Source organism: Eleutherodactylus coqui, chromosome 3 (assembly GCF_035609145.1).
Source record: "Eleutherodactylus coqui strain aEleCoq1 chromosome 3, aEleCoq1.hap1, whole genome shotgun sequence".
NCBI classification, from domain to species: domain Eukaryota; kingdom Metazoa; phylum Chordata; class Amphibia; order Anura; family Eleutherodactylidae; genus Eleutherodactylus; species Eleutherodactylus coqui.
This window is the reverse complement of record NC_089839.1, coordinates 16637881-16655103: the sequence shown is the minus strand read 5'-3', so window position 1 is coordinate 16655103 and position 17223 is coordinate 16637881. Positions and strand designations below refer to the sequence as shown.

Sequence of the window (17223 nt, the reverse complement as noted above, 5' to 3'; positions counted from 1 at the left end):
ACGGCTCTAAGCAAAGACAACTCTAAATTCCACTTTCTGAGTTCCAGAATCCCGAGCAGGTGAAGATGAATGGCTCGTAAAGCACTACGACAAATGGATTTTACTTTTCTTGGAAGGAGCCACCAGTTAACCCCTTAGTGACGCACAGAGGGGCCCCCATGCAAAACCTGTAACTATAATGCTTTAATCATAGTACTGGGCGACCTAAATGGAGAAGAGAGGCTTTATGGGCCCCCTAAGGCTCCTGGGCCCGGGTGCAACCGCATCCTCTATGGTTACGCCCCTGGTGACGCGGCCTCTTTTGGTCCTACGTTCGCAATGATTTTTGGGGAATTTCCCTCTTCACTTTTCAAAAGCCATAACTTTTTTCCTTTTCCATTGACCTGGCTGGATGAGGGCTTGTTGTTTTTTTTTTTTTTTTTTTTGTATGGCAAGACATAGTTTTAATTGGAAGCGGTTTGGGGTACGTATGATGTATTATATAACTTTTGCTAAATTTTTTTGTAGGGCCTGGAGCAAAAACACCTCAATTGTGCCTTTTTTTACAGCACTAATTGTAAAGCATTACAACAATACCAAAACTATATATATTTTTTTTTTAGGGGTTACCACTTTTGCACAATACAAAAACCTTTTGTTTTTGCATCACTGCACCCCAAGTCCCATGACCTTTTTATTATAGAGCTGTCATGGCTTGTTTTTTTTAGTGTGATGAGCTGTATTTTTTATTAGCACTATATTGGGGTACATATATATGGCTTTTGCAATCACTTTTATTGCATTTTTTTATATGGGAGGCAAAATGAACCAAAAAAAGCATTTTTTGATTCCTTTTTTTCACATTTCTAATGTTTTCCTGCAGGATGAAGGGAGCTTTTCATGTTTTATGCAGGGTGTCATGAATGTGACAAATACCAGACATAGGTTTTTAACTTTTTAAAAATTCTTTTAAACGAAGAGGGGAAAGTGCGCAAAAAAGTTTTTTTAAAACTATTTTTCATGAGTTTTTTTTTTTAATGAAATTTTATTAATTTGTTTTACATTTTTACGACCCTGTAGGCAACTTGAATCTGTGTTCCTGTGATCGCTATGATAATACATTATCGCTGCTCATAGCAGTTATAGGCCATGGCAGACCTGTATGCCATTGGCAACCCATCGGCCCCCAAGGATTACATTGCAGAGGGCTGATAAGGTAACATGGGCAACGTAATCCCTCTGTACACCCTTTACGTGCCGTGATCGTGGCAAGTAAGGGGTTAACGGTCAGAGAGGATTTGTGTTTTTACCGATCCCCACTGTTGTGGTGTTGGCTGGCTGTCGCCGGGGTCACGGGGAGAATTACCATACAGGGAAGCGCCAATTGTGAGAGGGCCGGGAGCTCTAATAATGTGGTCTGTATCTCTCTATCCATCCCCATTGGCCTTCTATCAGTCTCTATTGGATTTCCTTCTTCATTCAGTCTAGTATTGAGTAAGAATTGGCCATTATGCTGAATTTGCTATCATCTGGTGGTTTGGAGATTCAGACAATCTGATGGACATCATCAGGAAATAGATTCCTAAGGTTTGACCGATGTCAATCTGATCGGTGGATCACATACACAGCAGTGTAGATTGATATTGGTCTAATTAGATTGGAGTTACTCAAAGCTGGGAATGTTGACCTTGATTCCTTGTGGGCTGATATTGTGAGTCTTTAGTTCCTGTTCCGCCGCCTCCTTGTTTTTGCCGCCTGTGGTACAGGAAATGCAGCATTCGTTTTCCAGCAGTTGTTCCTTATTGGATTTCTAGACCAGTGGGTGTCAGATTAGAGAAAAATGCTGATGCAGCGGAGTTAGATGGTCATGTGTTGATGATATCCCGGGGTATTGTTTGTGGTTTTATATAGGACTCCAGGTAAATATTTTATGTACTTCAGCGTTGGAGTAGTTTTACTTGCCTGCAGGCACTTGATGATGATCTGACCACTCCGAGAGGAAGGACGAGCCGCCCCGCTGTGGTGCAGAACTAATGGGATAAGCTGCAGACAAGTAGCCCTATGGATCTTCAAGAAAGTGTTTAGTTTGGAAACTTAAATGATTAGGAGAAACGAGATCCTTCAGTTCCACCTAAAGCTGTTTAACATCTGTTGGCGCATTCCCTAAAACCTTCAAAGGGATTTGCGGCCTCGGCAGGGTTATTCTGTCCGGTTATGATTCTCATATGTGCTGTCTGTTTTATTACCTGTGTAACGAGGGCGCCATTGATCTGGTGCCCATGCAGATTAGTAACATGGCACGGGATGGCACATTTCCAGGTTCTCTCTCGACTTAGTAGAGTGTTCTTCATTTTTCTTGGAAGGAAGTTGGGGGAAGAACGGGGTCACATAATTACACAATGTCATTCCCAGGCTGCGACCTTCCATTTGTTACTGGGAACGCAACAGGTTTGTGACATGGCTGGCAGCTGGGATTTATTGGTGACTGGTGCCATGAAACACAAATGGTAGAGACATCTGCAAAAATTTCCACGGTATTGGATGACTTTAATAAGCAGTGTGATATCTGGGAGCACAAAGTCAATGGCAGATACTCTGTGCCGCTTTAACTACTAAAAGTCCTTTTTAGTCACTTGCAGGTTATTTATTTATTACCCCCCTACCAAGCTGGGTACTCATTTTACCGACCTCAGAAGGATGAGTCAACCTTAAGCTGGGTATCTGAACCACACAGGAGAAGAACTCACAACCTTCAGGTCATGAGCGAGAGCTTAGGACTGCATTTCTGCTGCCTTAACACTCTGCGCCACACGGGGCTCATACCAAAGAGGATATTCTAGCTTGCACAACCCCTTCCGGAACGCGGAGTCCAGGGCAAACAGCTGATCACACTGGGTCTTGCTCTTGGCCATCTTGGGTTTGGTTAGGTGGGCAGCTAGGAGCACATGTCCAAGGCAGCTAGGTTTATGGAGACAAGGGAACATCGGATTGCCTAGTGGTGGTACATAGGTGGGGCGAAGGTGCGGTCTCCCGTGGTTCTCACTAGGTAGGGGACATGCAATGTTTTAGTAATGGCCGTGGCCACATATTAGCAGTCCTGGAGCTCTGCATAGAAGGTTTTTAAGAACATTGGTAAATCAACACAGTCCTCGTACTCAACAAAGGTTTCTTTAGCGTGGCCTAGGCGGACGTATGCGGCTACACCAGCAGCGCCTTAGCTGTTAGTGGGGAGCCGGCGAGAGCTGGTGCTTGCGTCAGCAGAATTGGCAATTGACGCTCCCACGAGAGGGATCGGCCCAGAAAAAGTCCGAAGTGATAACTAACCACAACGTTCTTTCGTCTCTTCGCTTACCGCGCTCCTATACAACGGCCATAGCCCACTTCCTGTTTCCGCTGCCCGCATTCCCACACATCCCCGCCATTTAACGGGCCAGTAACTGGTTTAGAAATAAACACCAACACAATGAGCAGCGCCCCGACTGACCCCATGTGCCCGCTCTTAGGAACATTTTTGCCTGAATTTTGGATCGCATAAAGACCCTTTGGACTCTTGTCTTGGCCATTTAATGCTCTTTCAATGGCCCTTTGGGGGGACCTTGTTCATGTATATACGGTAGAGGTGACGGCATGGCCGGGTCGGAGGAATATCCATATAGAGTAAATATAATGTCTGTTTGGGGACAGACTTCAGTGGAGGGGGCACATGCATGTTATATGTGGCGGTGACAAGGGCGTCATGTGGGCTCACGGGTGAGACGGAGGACTCTGCCAACCTCTACCCAGCCCTGCCGGCCGGGAATATAATTGTTCTTTACTTTATCCTTTGTATTATTATTTTATTGTGTATTCTTCATGTTTTATTTTTTTACTGATGTCACTTTTTTGTGTTTTCTTCACAGAACCGCAAAACCGTTCCAGCTTCCTAAAAGGTAAACGATGATTTAGGTGGACAATACTTTATATTGCACAGCGGCCATTGGATTTATTTAGGGTGACCCTCGCTCCTCTCATCTGGCTGGTAGTCTCAGTCCCACCCAGAATATTACTATCCTGACCCTATTTGTCCCCTATTTGGGCTCCTGTCCCTGCCACCATTTTTCCGCTCCCTTTCGTCTGGCACTAGTCTTATAATGCTAGCGGAATCCGGCTCTGACAACAGCGGCGCCCGCACGTACCTGCTCTATCGCCGGACATTCTGTACTGCGGATCGATCCGGCGGCTCGCCGTTACACATGCACAGTACGGATTTTTTAAAACATTTTTTTTCTTTTTCCGGTGCTGTCGCTAGGCGATGACGCGAAATTCGCGACCTGTCCGCAATTTTCCATTGCCGACGGGCCGCGAGTCGGACAGCTTCCATTGACTTCAATGAAAGCCCTCCGTGCGAAATCCGCACAAAAATGGAGCATGCTGCGATTTTTCATTTGCAAGCGGAAATCGCAATCGATTTCCGCTCGTGTGGAAGAAGCGGCGGATCTCCATAGTAAGTAATGTATTTGCTGCAGATTCGTGGTCCGGACTCCGACCGCGGATTAAAAAGTAAATATCCGCCCGTGAGCAGGAGCCCTATTAATAATTTCCAACCGATGGCTCTCCAGTTTATCTTGGCCCTCCATAGCGCAGATGCTGCAGCGCCTCTTGTCTGTAGCCAGTGATGCCCACCCTCTCCACTGCCTGTCAGTGGTTCTTGGTCACATTATATATCAGTGGTCTTTGACTCGTGGCTTTCCAGCTGTCGTGCCGCTACAACCCCAAAGTTGGTGAGCCATCGGTCGGAGACCACCGGTATATAACCTCCCCCCCGTGGAGCCTTCCACTCCATCATACACAGATATTTTCTTACATGAGAGTTGAGCTAATATTTACGAGACGCTATTCAGGGCTGTTTTTCCTGCCGCCGATCTGTGACTAACGTAACGCGACCAGCGCAGCCTGTGAATGTCAGCCGGGAGGATCCCGCATGAGTGGGCGTCACAGCTGAGCGTTTTATGTGGGAACTAATAATGTCCCTGCGGAGTTCACACTTGGCCGCTGTCATTACACCACCGATTCGTAATGTTATTCCAGCATTTGTCATAGTTTTCCAGGATGCGGCTGACTTATCGCTTCGAGTTGTTACTCGCGGTCCAGTTTTTGGGCATTAAAACTGCAGGCGCCGGCCGTTAATTATTCTGGAATCTGGCGAGGGCTGCAGGTTTAGAAAACTGATATTCAAAGGGTTTTATAGAAATAAAAATGGTATGTTTTTTTTATATACTTTTAGTTTGAATTCCTCGCTGTGTGTCAAGATTTCTGCTTGCTGTCAGTGAATGAGTCCCAACAGCTGCACAATGAAAAGAGGGCTCATTCTTGTAGGAGCGGTTATTTTTATGTTGGGACACACCCTTGTTATCTTAAGCCACTCCCCTTGTGTCCCCACATAATTATAATGTCCCTGTGGAGTAATAATGCCCCTACATAATAATGCTTTGCCTAAACCCCCTCAGTAATAATGTCCGGTAATAATGCCCCCCGTATGTGCCCCTCAAAAATAATGCTTCCCATGCAGTCGTAATGCCTTTGCTCAGTAATAATGCCTTTCGTGTCTTCGCTCAGTAATAATACCCCCCACAGTAGTGATGCCTCCATATGTCCCCGCTCGATAATAATGCCGCTGTGTAGTATTGATGCCCCTGCTCAGTAATAATGTTCCCACACAATAATAATACCCTGTACACCCCTCTCAGTCATATTGCCCCCCATACTGTAGTAACACCTTTGTTCATTAATACTACCCCTGTATGTCCTCCTTCATAATAATGTCCTTATGCTGTAGTAATGCTTTGCCTACTCCCTCCACAGTAGCAATGCCCCTGCATGCCCCTCCGCAGTAATAATGTCCCCGTGCAGTAGTAATGCCTCCACATAGTAATAATGTCCCCATGCAGCAGTAATGCCTCCACATAGTAATAGTATCCCCATGCAGCAGTAATGCCTCCACATAGTAATAATGTCCCCATGCAGTAGTAATTAGAGATGAGCGAGCATACTCGCTAAGGACAATTGCTCGAACAGGAGAAAAGGTTTGGCTGCCGGCAGCGGGGGAGAGCGGGGAGGAAAGGAGGGGAGATCTCTCTCTCCCTCCCCCCCCGCCCGCCCCCGCTACCCCCTACTGACTGCCGCAACTCACCTCTCACCCACGCCGGCAGCCGAACCTTTTCTCCCGAGCGGGCAAGTACTCGCTAAGGACAATGCTCGATCGAGCAATTGTCTTTAGCGAGTATGCTCGCTCATCTCTAGTAGTAATGCCTCCACATAGTAATAATGTCCCTGTGCAGTAGTAATACCTCCACATAGTAATAATGTCCCTGTGCAGTAGTAATGCCTCCACATAGTAATAATGTCCCCGTGCAGTAGTAATGCCTCCACATAGTAATAATGTCCCCGTGCAGTAGTAATGCCTCCACATAGTAATACTGTCCCCGTGCAGTAGTAATGTCTCCACATAGTAATAATGTCCCCGTGCAGTAGTAATGCCTCCACATAGTAATAATGTCTCCGTGCAGTAGTAATGCCTCCACATAGTAATAATGTCTACGTGCAGTAGTAATGCCTCCACATAGTAATAATGTCTCCGTGCAGTAGTAATGCCTCCACATAGGAGTAATGTCCCCGCGCAGTAGTAATGTCTCCACATAGTAATAATGTCCCCATGCAACAGTAATGCCTCTGCACAGTACTAATGTCCCCGTGCAGTAGTAATGCCTCCACATAGTAATAATGTCCCCATGCAGTAGTAATGCCTCCACATAGTAATAATGTCCCCGTGCAGTAGTAATGTCTCCACATAGTAATAATGTCCCCATGCAGTAGTAATGCCTCCACATAGTAATAATGTCCCCGTGCAGTAGTAATGTCTCCACATAGTAATAATGTCCCCATGCAGTAGTAATGTCTCCACATAGTAATAATGTCCCCATGCAGTAGTAATGTCTCCACATAGTAATAATGTCCCCATGCAGTAGTAATGCCTCCACATAGTAATAATGTCCCCATGCAGTAGTAATGTCTCCACATAGTAATAATGTCCCCATTCAGTAGTAATGCCTCCACATAGTAATAATGTCCCCGTGCAGTAGTAATGTCTCCACATAGTAATAATGTCCCCATTCAGTAGTAATGCCTCCACATAGTAATAATGTCCTCGTGCAGTAGTAATGCCTCCACATAGTAATAATGTCCCCGTGCAGTAGTAATGTCTCCACATAGTAATAATGTCCCCGTGCAGTAGTAATGTCTCCACATAGTAATAATGTCCCCATGCAGTAGTAATGCCTCCACATAGTAATAATGTCCCTGTGCAGTAGTAATGTCTCCACATAGTAATAATGTCCCCGTGCAGTAGTAATGTCTCCACATAGTAATAATGTCCCCATGCAGTAGTAATGTCTCCACATAGTAATAATGTCCCCATGCAGTAGTAATGCCTCCACATAGTAATAATGTCCCCGTGCAGTAGTAATGTCTCCACATAGTAATAATGTCCCCATGCAGTAGTAATGTCTCCACATAGTAATAATGTCCCCATTCAGTAGTAATGCCTCCACATAGTAATAGTATCCTTGTGCAGTAGTAATGCCTCCACATAGTAATAATGTCCCCATTCAGTAGTAATGCCTCCACATAGTAATAGTATCCTTGTGCAGTAGTAATGCCTCCACATAGTAATAATGTCCCCGTGCAGTAGTAATGCCTCCACATAGTAATAATGTCCCCGTGCAGTAGTAATGCCTCCACATAGTAATAATGTCCCCATTCAGTAGTAATGCCTCCACATAGTAATAGTATCCTTGTGCAGTAGTAATGCCTCCACATAGTAATAATGTCCCCATTCAGTAGTAATGCCTCCACATAGTAATAGTATCCTTGTGCAGTAGTAATGCCTCCACATAGTAATAATGTCCCCGTGCAGTAGTAATGCCTCCACATAGTAATAATGTCCCCGTGCAGTAGTAATGCCTCCACATAGTAATAATGTCCCCGTGCAGTAGTAATGCCTCCACATAGTAATAATGTCCCCATTCAGTAGTAATGCCTCCACATAGTAATAATGTCCCCATGCAGTAGTAATGCCTCCACATAGTAATAATGTCCCCGTGCAGTAGTAATGCCTCCACATAGTAATAATGTCCCCATGCAGTAGTAATGCCTCCACATAGTAATAATGTCCCCATGCAGTAGTAATGCCTCCACATAGTAATAATGTCCCCATGCAGTAGTAATGCCTCCACATAGTAATAATGTCCCCATTCAGTAGTAATGCCTCCACATAGTAATAATGTCCCCATGCAGTAGTAATGCCTCCACATAGTAATAATGTCCCCATTCAGTAGTAATGCCTCCACATAGTAATAATGTCCCCATGCAGTAGTAATGCCTCCACATAGTAATAGTATCCTTGTGCAGTAGTAATGCCTCCACATAGTAATAATGTCCCCATTCAGTAGTAATGCCTCCACATAGTAATAGTATCCTTGTGCAGTAGTAATGCCTCCACATAGTAATAATGTCCCCGTGCAGTAGTAATGCCTCCACATAGTAATAATGTCCCCGTGCAGTAGTAATGCCTCCACATAGTAATAATGTCCCCATTCAGTAGTAATGCCTCCACATAGTAATAATGTCCCCATGCAGTAGTAATGCCTCCACATAGTAATAGTATCCTTGTGCAGTAGTAATGCCTCCACATAGTAATAATGTCCCCATTCAGTAGTAATGCCTCCACATAGTAATAGTATCCTTGTGCAGTAGTAATGCCTCCACATAGTAATAATGTCCCCGTGCAGTAGTAATGCCTCCACATAGTAATAATGTCCCCGTGCAGTAGTAATGCCTCCACATAGTAATAGTATCCCCATGCAGTAGTAATGCCTCCACATAGTAATAATGTCCCCGTGCAGTAGTAATGCCTCCACATAGTAATAATGTCCCCATTCAGTAGTAATGCCTCCACATAGTAATAGTATCCTTGTGCAGTAGTAATGCCTCCACATAGTAATAATGTCCCCATTCAGTAGTAATGCCTCCACATAGTAATAGTATCCTTGTGCAGTAGTAATGCCTCCACATAGTAATAATGTCCCCGTGCAGTAGTAATGCCTCCACATAGTAATAATGTCCCCGTGCAGTAGTAATGCCTCCACATAGTAATAATGTCCCCGTGCAGTAGTAATGCCTCCACATAGTAATAATGTCCCCATTCAGTAGTAATGCCTCCACATAGTAATAATGTCCCCATGCAGTAGTAATGCCTCCACATAGTAATAATGTCCCCGTGCAGTAGTAATGTCTCCACATAGTAATAATGTCCCCATTCAGTAGTAATGCCTCCACATAGTAATAGTATCCTTGTGCAGTAGTAATGCCTCCACATAGTAATAATGTCCCCATTCAGTAGTAATGCCTCCACATAGTAATAATGTCCTCATGCAGCAGTAATGCCTCCGCATTGTAAGAACATCCGTGACAATGTCAGAGGCACCGACCATGATGACATCACCTGTACAATACTGAGGAAAGCCTGAAAACATGACCTGCTGGCGGTCCCTGAGGACTGAAGTTGGGAATCTCTGGACAATGCTCTGTGAGCTAAATCGCTTCAACGGATCCATTGTAGCCAACGATCACTAAGATTTGTGCAGCTGCCGTTCAGCTCACAGAGCATTGTCTCTGGCTCTTTATCTTGAAGTTTTCGCCCCCATCGCAGTCACGTCTTGCAGATTTGCGCAGTTTCGTGTCCTGTTAGTTGACGTTTCTGGTTCCATTTTATTTATAGAGCTGAATTAATGTAACTTCCTGATGGAAATTGTGCCATTTGCAGAGAAGAAAGAGATTAGGGGCCGTGACTGCCAGGTCTGTTCTCGGAGCTCAGTGTGTGGGATTCCATCGGGAAGTTTGTGGCCTATATAAAACAAAGGGCGCTATGTAGAGGAGACGGAGATCCAGGGACGGAAGGGGGTTTGGACGTTTGTAGCAAAGTCATGTAGAAGCATTAAAGAGGAAACATTGTGGAGCAGAACTGGTCCTTCTCCGTGACTCGGGGGCTGCCGGCACATGATGACCTGTTCTTGGGACAGGTCATCGGTATCACATTGGTGGAGCTCCGACTCCTGACACCCACACCGCTCAACTGTCTCAAATGGGCTGCAGCCTCTTCAGAGAGCTGATTGGTGGGGGTGCCAGGAGTCATTAACCCCCTCCCCTTCAACGATCTGATACAGATGTAGCACAGTTTGTCTTATCGGTCATCACTACAACAAGTTGTCTCATCTGAGGCAATTTTAAAACACCTTTAAAGTGTTAATTGTCTTGTTAAACTTTGCTACATCCGTACCGATGGCCTATCCTGAGGATCGGTGTTTAGGCTCCGGATAACCTCCTTAAGACAAGGTCCTCACAGTTGTGCTCTTAGCCCATCAGTAAACTAAAAATGGTCATCTCATTGTATAACTCGAATGCATCTATATGTCTCTCTCATTGACTCTCATGTTGACTCTTTCTCATATTGCTTCTTTCTCGTTGACTCTCCTATCTGTCATATGACGCTCAATCAATCTGTCTTTGGGCTCTATCACTCCTAGCTTTGTCCTCTCTCTCCTGTCTATCCAATGACTCTCTGTCTCTCTAATATCACATGACTCTCTCATCTATCTTATGACTATCTCTTTTCTCTATCTCATGACTCTCTATCCATCTCTCTAGTCTGTCTGGCTCTCTATCGTCTCTCCTGTCGAACTGACAACTCTTTTATCATCTCTCCTGTTTACCTTATGACTCTCTCTTCTATCTCATGGCTCTCAATCTCTCTCCTGTTTATCTCATGACTCGATCATCTCTAATGACTATCATCTCTCTTATCTCATGACTGTCTCCTGCCTATCTCATGACTCTCTATCAATCTCTCTTGTCTATCTCATGACTCTTTTATCATCTCTCATGCTTATCTCATGACTCTCTCTTCTATCTCATGGCTCTCAATCTGTCTTTCCTGTTTTATATCATGACTTTCTATCTCTCCTGTCTATCTAATGACTATCCTCTCTCCTATCTCCTGACTCTGTCTGTCTCCTGCCTATCTCATGACTCTCTCTCTATCATCTCCACTGTCTATAGGCCCATTTACACGGGCCAATGATCGCTCAAAGATCGCTCAAGCGACAGTTTGAGGGACAGCTTTGAGCGATCATTTGCATAAACTATTAGGTAGCTACTCAGCTATTTAAGAGCAATTAAGTGTGCAAATGAAGCCTTAGCTGAAAGCAGTTAATAGCCTGAGGGCTATTATCAGCGCTCAGATCCTTTGTTCTCTAACAGGAAAGAATGCTATCAGCACTCCCCGGGGAGAACTGCTGATAAGGCTGAACAACGATTTTTAGGTTGGACTGAATTTAACGATCAGCTATCAGTGCCCGAAAAGTGCATGATGGGCGCACATTTAGACGCAACGATTATCGCTAAAACGATCGCCTTTTTTTTAAAGCTATCATCGCTCCGTGTAAATGGGCCTTATCTCATGGATCTATCCGTCTCTCCTATCTCTTGACTCTGTCTGTCTCCTGTCTATCTCATGACTCTTATCATCTCTCCTGTCTATCTCATGACTATCATCTCTCCTATTTCATGACTCTGTCTGTCTCCAGTCTATCTCATGGCTTTCTATCCTCTCCTGTCTATCTCATGAATCTATCCGTCTCTCCTATCGCATGACTCTGTCTCTCTCCTGTCTATCTCATAACTCTCTATTCATCTCTCTTGTCTATCTCATAACTCTCTATTCATCTCTCTTGTCTGTCTCATTAATCTATCCGTCTCTCATGACTTTATCTCTCTCCTGTCTATCTCATGACTCTCTATTCATCTCTCTTGTCTCTCATGACTCTCTATTCATCTCTCTTGTCTGTCTCATGATTCTCTATTCATCTCTCTTGTCTATCTCATGAATCTATCCGTCTCACAGGACTCTGTCTGTCTCCTGTCTATCTCATGGCTTTCTATCATCTCTCTCATGAATCTATCCGTCTCTCCTATCTCATGACTCTCTATTCATCCATCTTGTCTATCTCATGACTCTCTATTCATCTTTCCTGTCTATCTCCGGACTCTCTGTTCCCTGTCTATCTCATGACTCTCTATCCTCTCTCTTGTCTATCTCATGACTCTGTATTCATCTCTCTTGTCTATCTCATGAATCTATCCGTCTCTCATGACTCTATCTATCTCCTGTCTATCTCATGACTCTCTGTCTCTTGTCTATCTCATGACTCTCTATCCTCTCTCGTCTATCTCATGACTCTCTATCCTCTCTCTTGCCTCTCATGAATCTCTGTTCATCTCTCTTGTCTATCTCATGAATCTATCCGTCTCTCATGATTCTATCTGTCTCCTGTCTATCTCATGACTCTCTATTCATCTCTCCTGTCTATCTAATGACTCTCTATCCTCTCTCCTGTCTATCTCATGACTCTCTATCCTCTCTCTTGTCTATCTCATGAATCTATCCGTCTCTCATGATTCTATCTGTCTCCTGTCTATCTCATGACTCTCTATCCTCTCTCCTGTCTATCTAATGACTCTCTATCCTCTCTCCTGTCTATTTCATGACTCTCTGTTCATCTCTCTTGTCTATCTCATGAATCTATCTGTCTCTCATGACTCTCTGTTCAGCTCTCCTGTCTATCTCATGACTCTCTATCCTCTCTCTTGTCTCTCATGACTCTCTATTCAGCTCTCCTGTCTATCTCATGACTCTCTATTCATTTCTCCTGTCTATCTAATGACTCTCTATCCTCTCTCCTGTCTATATAATGACTCTAGCCTCTCTCCTGTCTATCTAATGACTCTCTATCCTCTCTCTTGTCTATCTCATGACTCTCTATCCTCTCTCTTGTCTATCTCATGACTCTCTATTCATTTCTCCTATCTATCTAATGACTCTCTATCCTCTCTCCTGTTCATCTCATGACTCTCTGTTCATCTCTCCTGTCTATCTAATGACTCTCTATCCTCTCTCTCCTGTCTATCTCATGACTCTCTGTTCATCTCTCCTGTCTATCTAATGACTCTCTGTTCATCTCTCCTGTCTATCTCATGACTCTCTGTTCATCTCTCCTGTCTATCTAATGACTCTCTGTTCATCTCTCCTGTCTATCTCATGACTCTCTGTTCATCTCTCCTGTCTATCTCATGACTCTCTGTTCATCTCTCCTGTCTATCTAATGACTCTCTATCCTCTCTCATGTCTATCTAATGACTCTCTATCCTCTCTCATGTCTATCTCATGACTCCCTGTTCATCTCTCCTGTCTATCTCATGACTCTCTATCCTCTCTCTCCTGTCTATCTCATGACTCCCTGTTCATCTCTCCTGTCTATCTCATGACTCTCTATCCTCTCTCTCCTGTCTATCTCATGACTCTCTGTTCATCTCTCCTGTCTATCTCATGACTCTCTGTTCATCTCTCCTGTCTATCTCATGACTCTCTGTTCATCTCTCCTGTCTATCTCATGACTCTCTGTTCATCTCTCCTGTCTATCTCATGACTCTCTGTTCATTTCTCCTGTCTATCTAATGACTCTCTATCCTCTCTCCTGTCTATCTCATGACTCTCTGTTCATCTCTCCTGTCTATCTCATGACTCTCTGTTCATCTCTCCTGTCTATCTAATGACTCTCTATCCTCTCTCCTGTCTATCTCATGACTCTCTGTTCATCTCTCCTGTCTATCTCATGACTCTATCTGTCTCCTGTCTATCTCATGACTCTCTATCCTCTCTCTTGTCTCTCATGACTCTCTATTCATCTCTCCTGTCTATCTAATGACTCTCTATTCATTTCTCCTGTCTATCTAATGACTCTCTGTTCATCTCTCCTGTCTATCTAATGACTCTCTATCCTCTCTCCTGTCTATCTCATGACTCTCTGTTCATCTCTCCTGTCTATCTTATGACTCTCTATTCATTTCTCCTGTCTATCTAATGACTCTCTATTCATCTCTCCTGTCTATCTAATGACTCTCTATCCTCTCTCCTGTCTATCTCATGACTCTCTGTTCATCTCTCCTGTCTATCTTATGAATCTATCCGTCTCTCATGACTTCATCGCTCCTGTTTATCTCATGACTCTCTATTCATTTCTCATGTCTATCTAATGACTCTCTATCCTCTCTCCTGTCTATCTAATGACTCTCTTTCCTCTCTCCTGTCTATCTCATGACTCTCTGTTCGTCTCTCTTGTCTATCTCATGAATCTATCCGTCTCTCATGACTTCATCGCTCCTGTTTATCCTTCCATCTGCATCAGAGAACACATTTGCACTGCAGAGTATCTAAGGTGTATCTAAGCTGTGTCCAGAGTTTTGTGCGTGGCATTAGCCTATATTTGGGCCTCGTGCTGTGAGCAGTTTGATCTGTACTTTGGCTGCTCCGTCCTCACATTTCAATCATCTGGAATTTGTAGCTTTCACCTCTGTCTACTTAATAAATGTGTGTATGAGAGCGGCGCGGCACTCAGACAATCCCTTGGATGAGATCACCGGCGACAGTCTAATGCCAAGTTATTGCACAGCCCTGAGCCTGTGCTCTGCTTCCAAAACTGCGCTGACATAGATGAGCTCTGCACCTGCCAGAAGGTCACCGCAGGCGCCGGAGAACTCCTCACACCACCCCGAAACACTTACCTCTCAGATGCCGCATTGTAGAGGGGTTGTCCATAACCATGTCCATACGCCCTATGAGAAACTTAATAGAGGTCAGTTCCCGATTCTAGACGTTCATCTATAACAGCGCAGGAACAGGGAGGAAGGGGAGCATGAGGGTAACAAATCCCTGGACTCAGCGCTCCGGGGACTATGAGCCCTAACTTTAGTTTATGGGACTCATAGGAGCTGATGGAATCCCTTTAAAATCTGGTTCTGAAGTCATAGGAGGAGAACCACACTTGGGTTGGCCATAAAGAACATGGTGTCTCTCCCCCGACTATATCATTTATATTGGTGCAATGTTCACCTTGAGAGTTTTTGAGGCTTCCAACAGTTGGAAGAGCCGCTTCTCACCCCCAACTTTACCCAACACACAGGGGCGTAACTAAAGGCTCAGGGGCCCTGATGCAAAACGTGAGCTGGGGCACCCCCTCTATCTGTACCCGTACCCATACCTAACTTATGCTGCACAGAGACATGACTTGAAGCTTCTGGGCCCCAATGCTAAACCTGTAACAGGGCCCCCAACTATAATGCTTTATTCATAGTACCGGGCTCCCTATATGGAGATGAGAGGCCTTATGGGCCCCCTAAGGCTCCTGGGCCCGGGTGCAACCGCATCCCCTGCACCCTCTATAGTTACGCCCCTGCCAACACACGTTCTGTCTGGCCATGGAGCTCGGTTGCATCTGCCCAGCTGAAAGGGAGAATTCAACTAAAAACAGCATGCAAACGTCTCATAAGATTACTTGCCGGTTTCCCAAAAGTTGGACCTCCTTGATTTCCAAAAACTCAAGACCATCAAACCCGTTTTGTAGTTGGACATACCTGAAACTACCTGTTGACAACCCCTTACAGTTTGTCGGACTTTTGATGATTTAGTGAGATTTCTATGGGAGAATGTTGTGAACATGCTCTGTGGCCTGTGCAGGGAGTGGGAGGAGGTGAGCTATGATCATCATCTATTGATTTCTATGAGAGAGTGTTGTGGACGTGCTCTGTGGTCTGTGCAGGGAGGGGGAGGAGGTGAACTATGACTATTACCTATTGTGCATGGTAGTGCTTGTGTTGCTTTATATAGGTGTCACCTGTCCTTATAATCCTGGCTGTGATGATAATACGATGACTGCTGAGAAGTGATCTGTACAGAACAGAAAGAGTCAGACTGTATAGGGCCTATGCAATTTTTGTCTGTGAAAAAGCACCATTTTCACTGTGTTTACATGCGTCTTTGGTGCATACACATTTTTAACGACTTTGTTGTTTCCGTATTTACTGCATTTTTTCACGAACGCAAGAAATACACAAGAAAGCCCAATTGATGTAACTTCTTTCCCAATTCCTTCCTGGCCACATGCGTTAATTGTGAATATTATTAATTTGATCAAATAAAAGTCTGATGACGTCATCTGTTCTCTTTTAGTTATGCCGCTTTGATAGCAGATTGGCCTGTGGTGGTTCTGGGAATGTGTACCGTGCTGATCGTCGTCTGCGCCCTGATTGGCATCTTAGTGCCCGATCTCCCAGACTTTTCTGATCCGCTGCTGGTACGTATGGTTGAACGCATCACTTTCTAGACGTCTATGTGTAGCTTCAAGCTTCTGGGCCCCAAAGCCAAATCTGTAAGCGGCCTTCCACCTACCGTATGCATTTATATACTGGGGTCTTGTTTTGTAGTAGTCAGGCCTTTTAGCCTCTTCAGTCATCTGGGCCAAGGTGCAACTGCTTCCTCTGCACCCTCCCATGGCTACGGATCCCCAAATTGGCTTTTATCACATATCCATAGGACTGGTAATAAAGTCCGATTGGTGGGGGTTTCACAGCCAAGAGGGGTACCGGGTCTCCCCCTCCTCCTCAATGCATCCCCCACAGTGGGTGGAGCGGTGGCTGTCCATAAGTAGCCCTGCTCCATTCGTTTAAATGGGGCTGACATATAGTTGAGCGCTCGGCTACCTCCCGCAGTCCCATTGAAGATGGCCATGTTTCCATTCAATCTCCTCCTCACTATGGGGGGTGGGGGGGGGGGGGTGTAGCAAGCCCACTGTAAGGAGGAGAGGGGGACACTGGACTCTCTCGGGATCGGTGGGGGTTGCAATGGTGAGACCCCACCAATCAGATTTTTATCACCTATCCTATGGTCAATCATGAAAATATCCCTTTAAAGGGAGTCTGTCCGTAACATTTTCCTTCATCTACCAGTAGTGACCTTAAATGGCGGAAATATTAAATGGTAATTTCAGGAGCCATGGAGGTACAGACCATGAAACTAAACGTATGCTTGGGTTTGTCTACATTTCCTCCATCTATGGCTAGAATTGGGAAATAGGGGAAATGGACAGATGCCCTTTAAAGTGACCCTCTAGTCCCGGAACAAATTTCTCTCCTCTGCGCCATTTACCCGCAGATCCGCGGGTTACAGGCTCTGTTTTTGCTTGTCCAAGATGGCCACCACAATCTTCTGACTACCGGATGTGCTATATCTACTCTCTGATTGGCCTGCAGTTCTTATGT

At 44.8% G+C, this 17223-nt stretch overlaps 1 protein-coding gene across 1 annotated transcript in view; it reads left to right on the top strand.

Moving 5' to 3' along the window:
* The window catches only part of DISP1 (dispatched RND transporter family member 1), a 96269-nt gene that overhangs the window by 57790 nt on the left and 21256 nt on the right, over positions 1-17223 (top strand). The window contains exons 4-5 of the mRNA XM_066595183.1: positions 3879-3908; positions 16136-16259. Coding sequence (XP_066451280.1) covers positions 3879-3908; positions 16136-16259 — 154 coding nt within the window. The remainder of the gene's footprint in view (positions 1-3878; positions 3909-16135; positions 16260-17223) is intronic.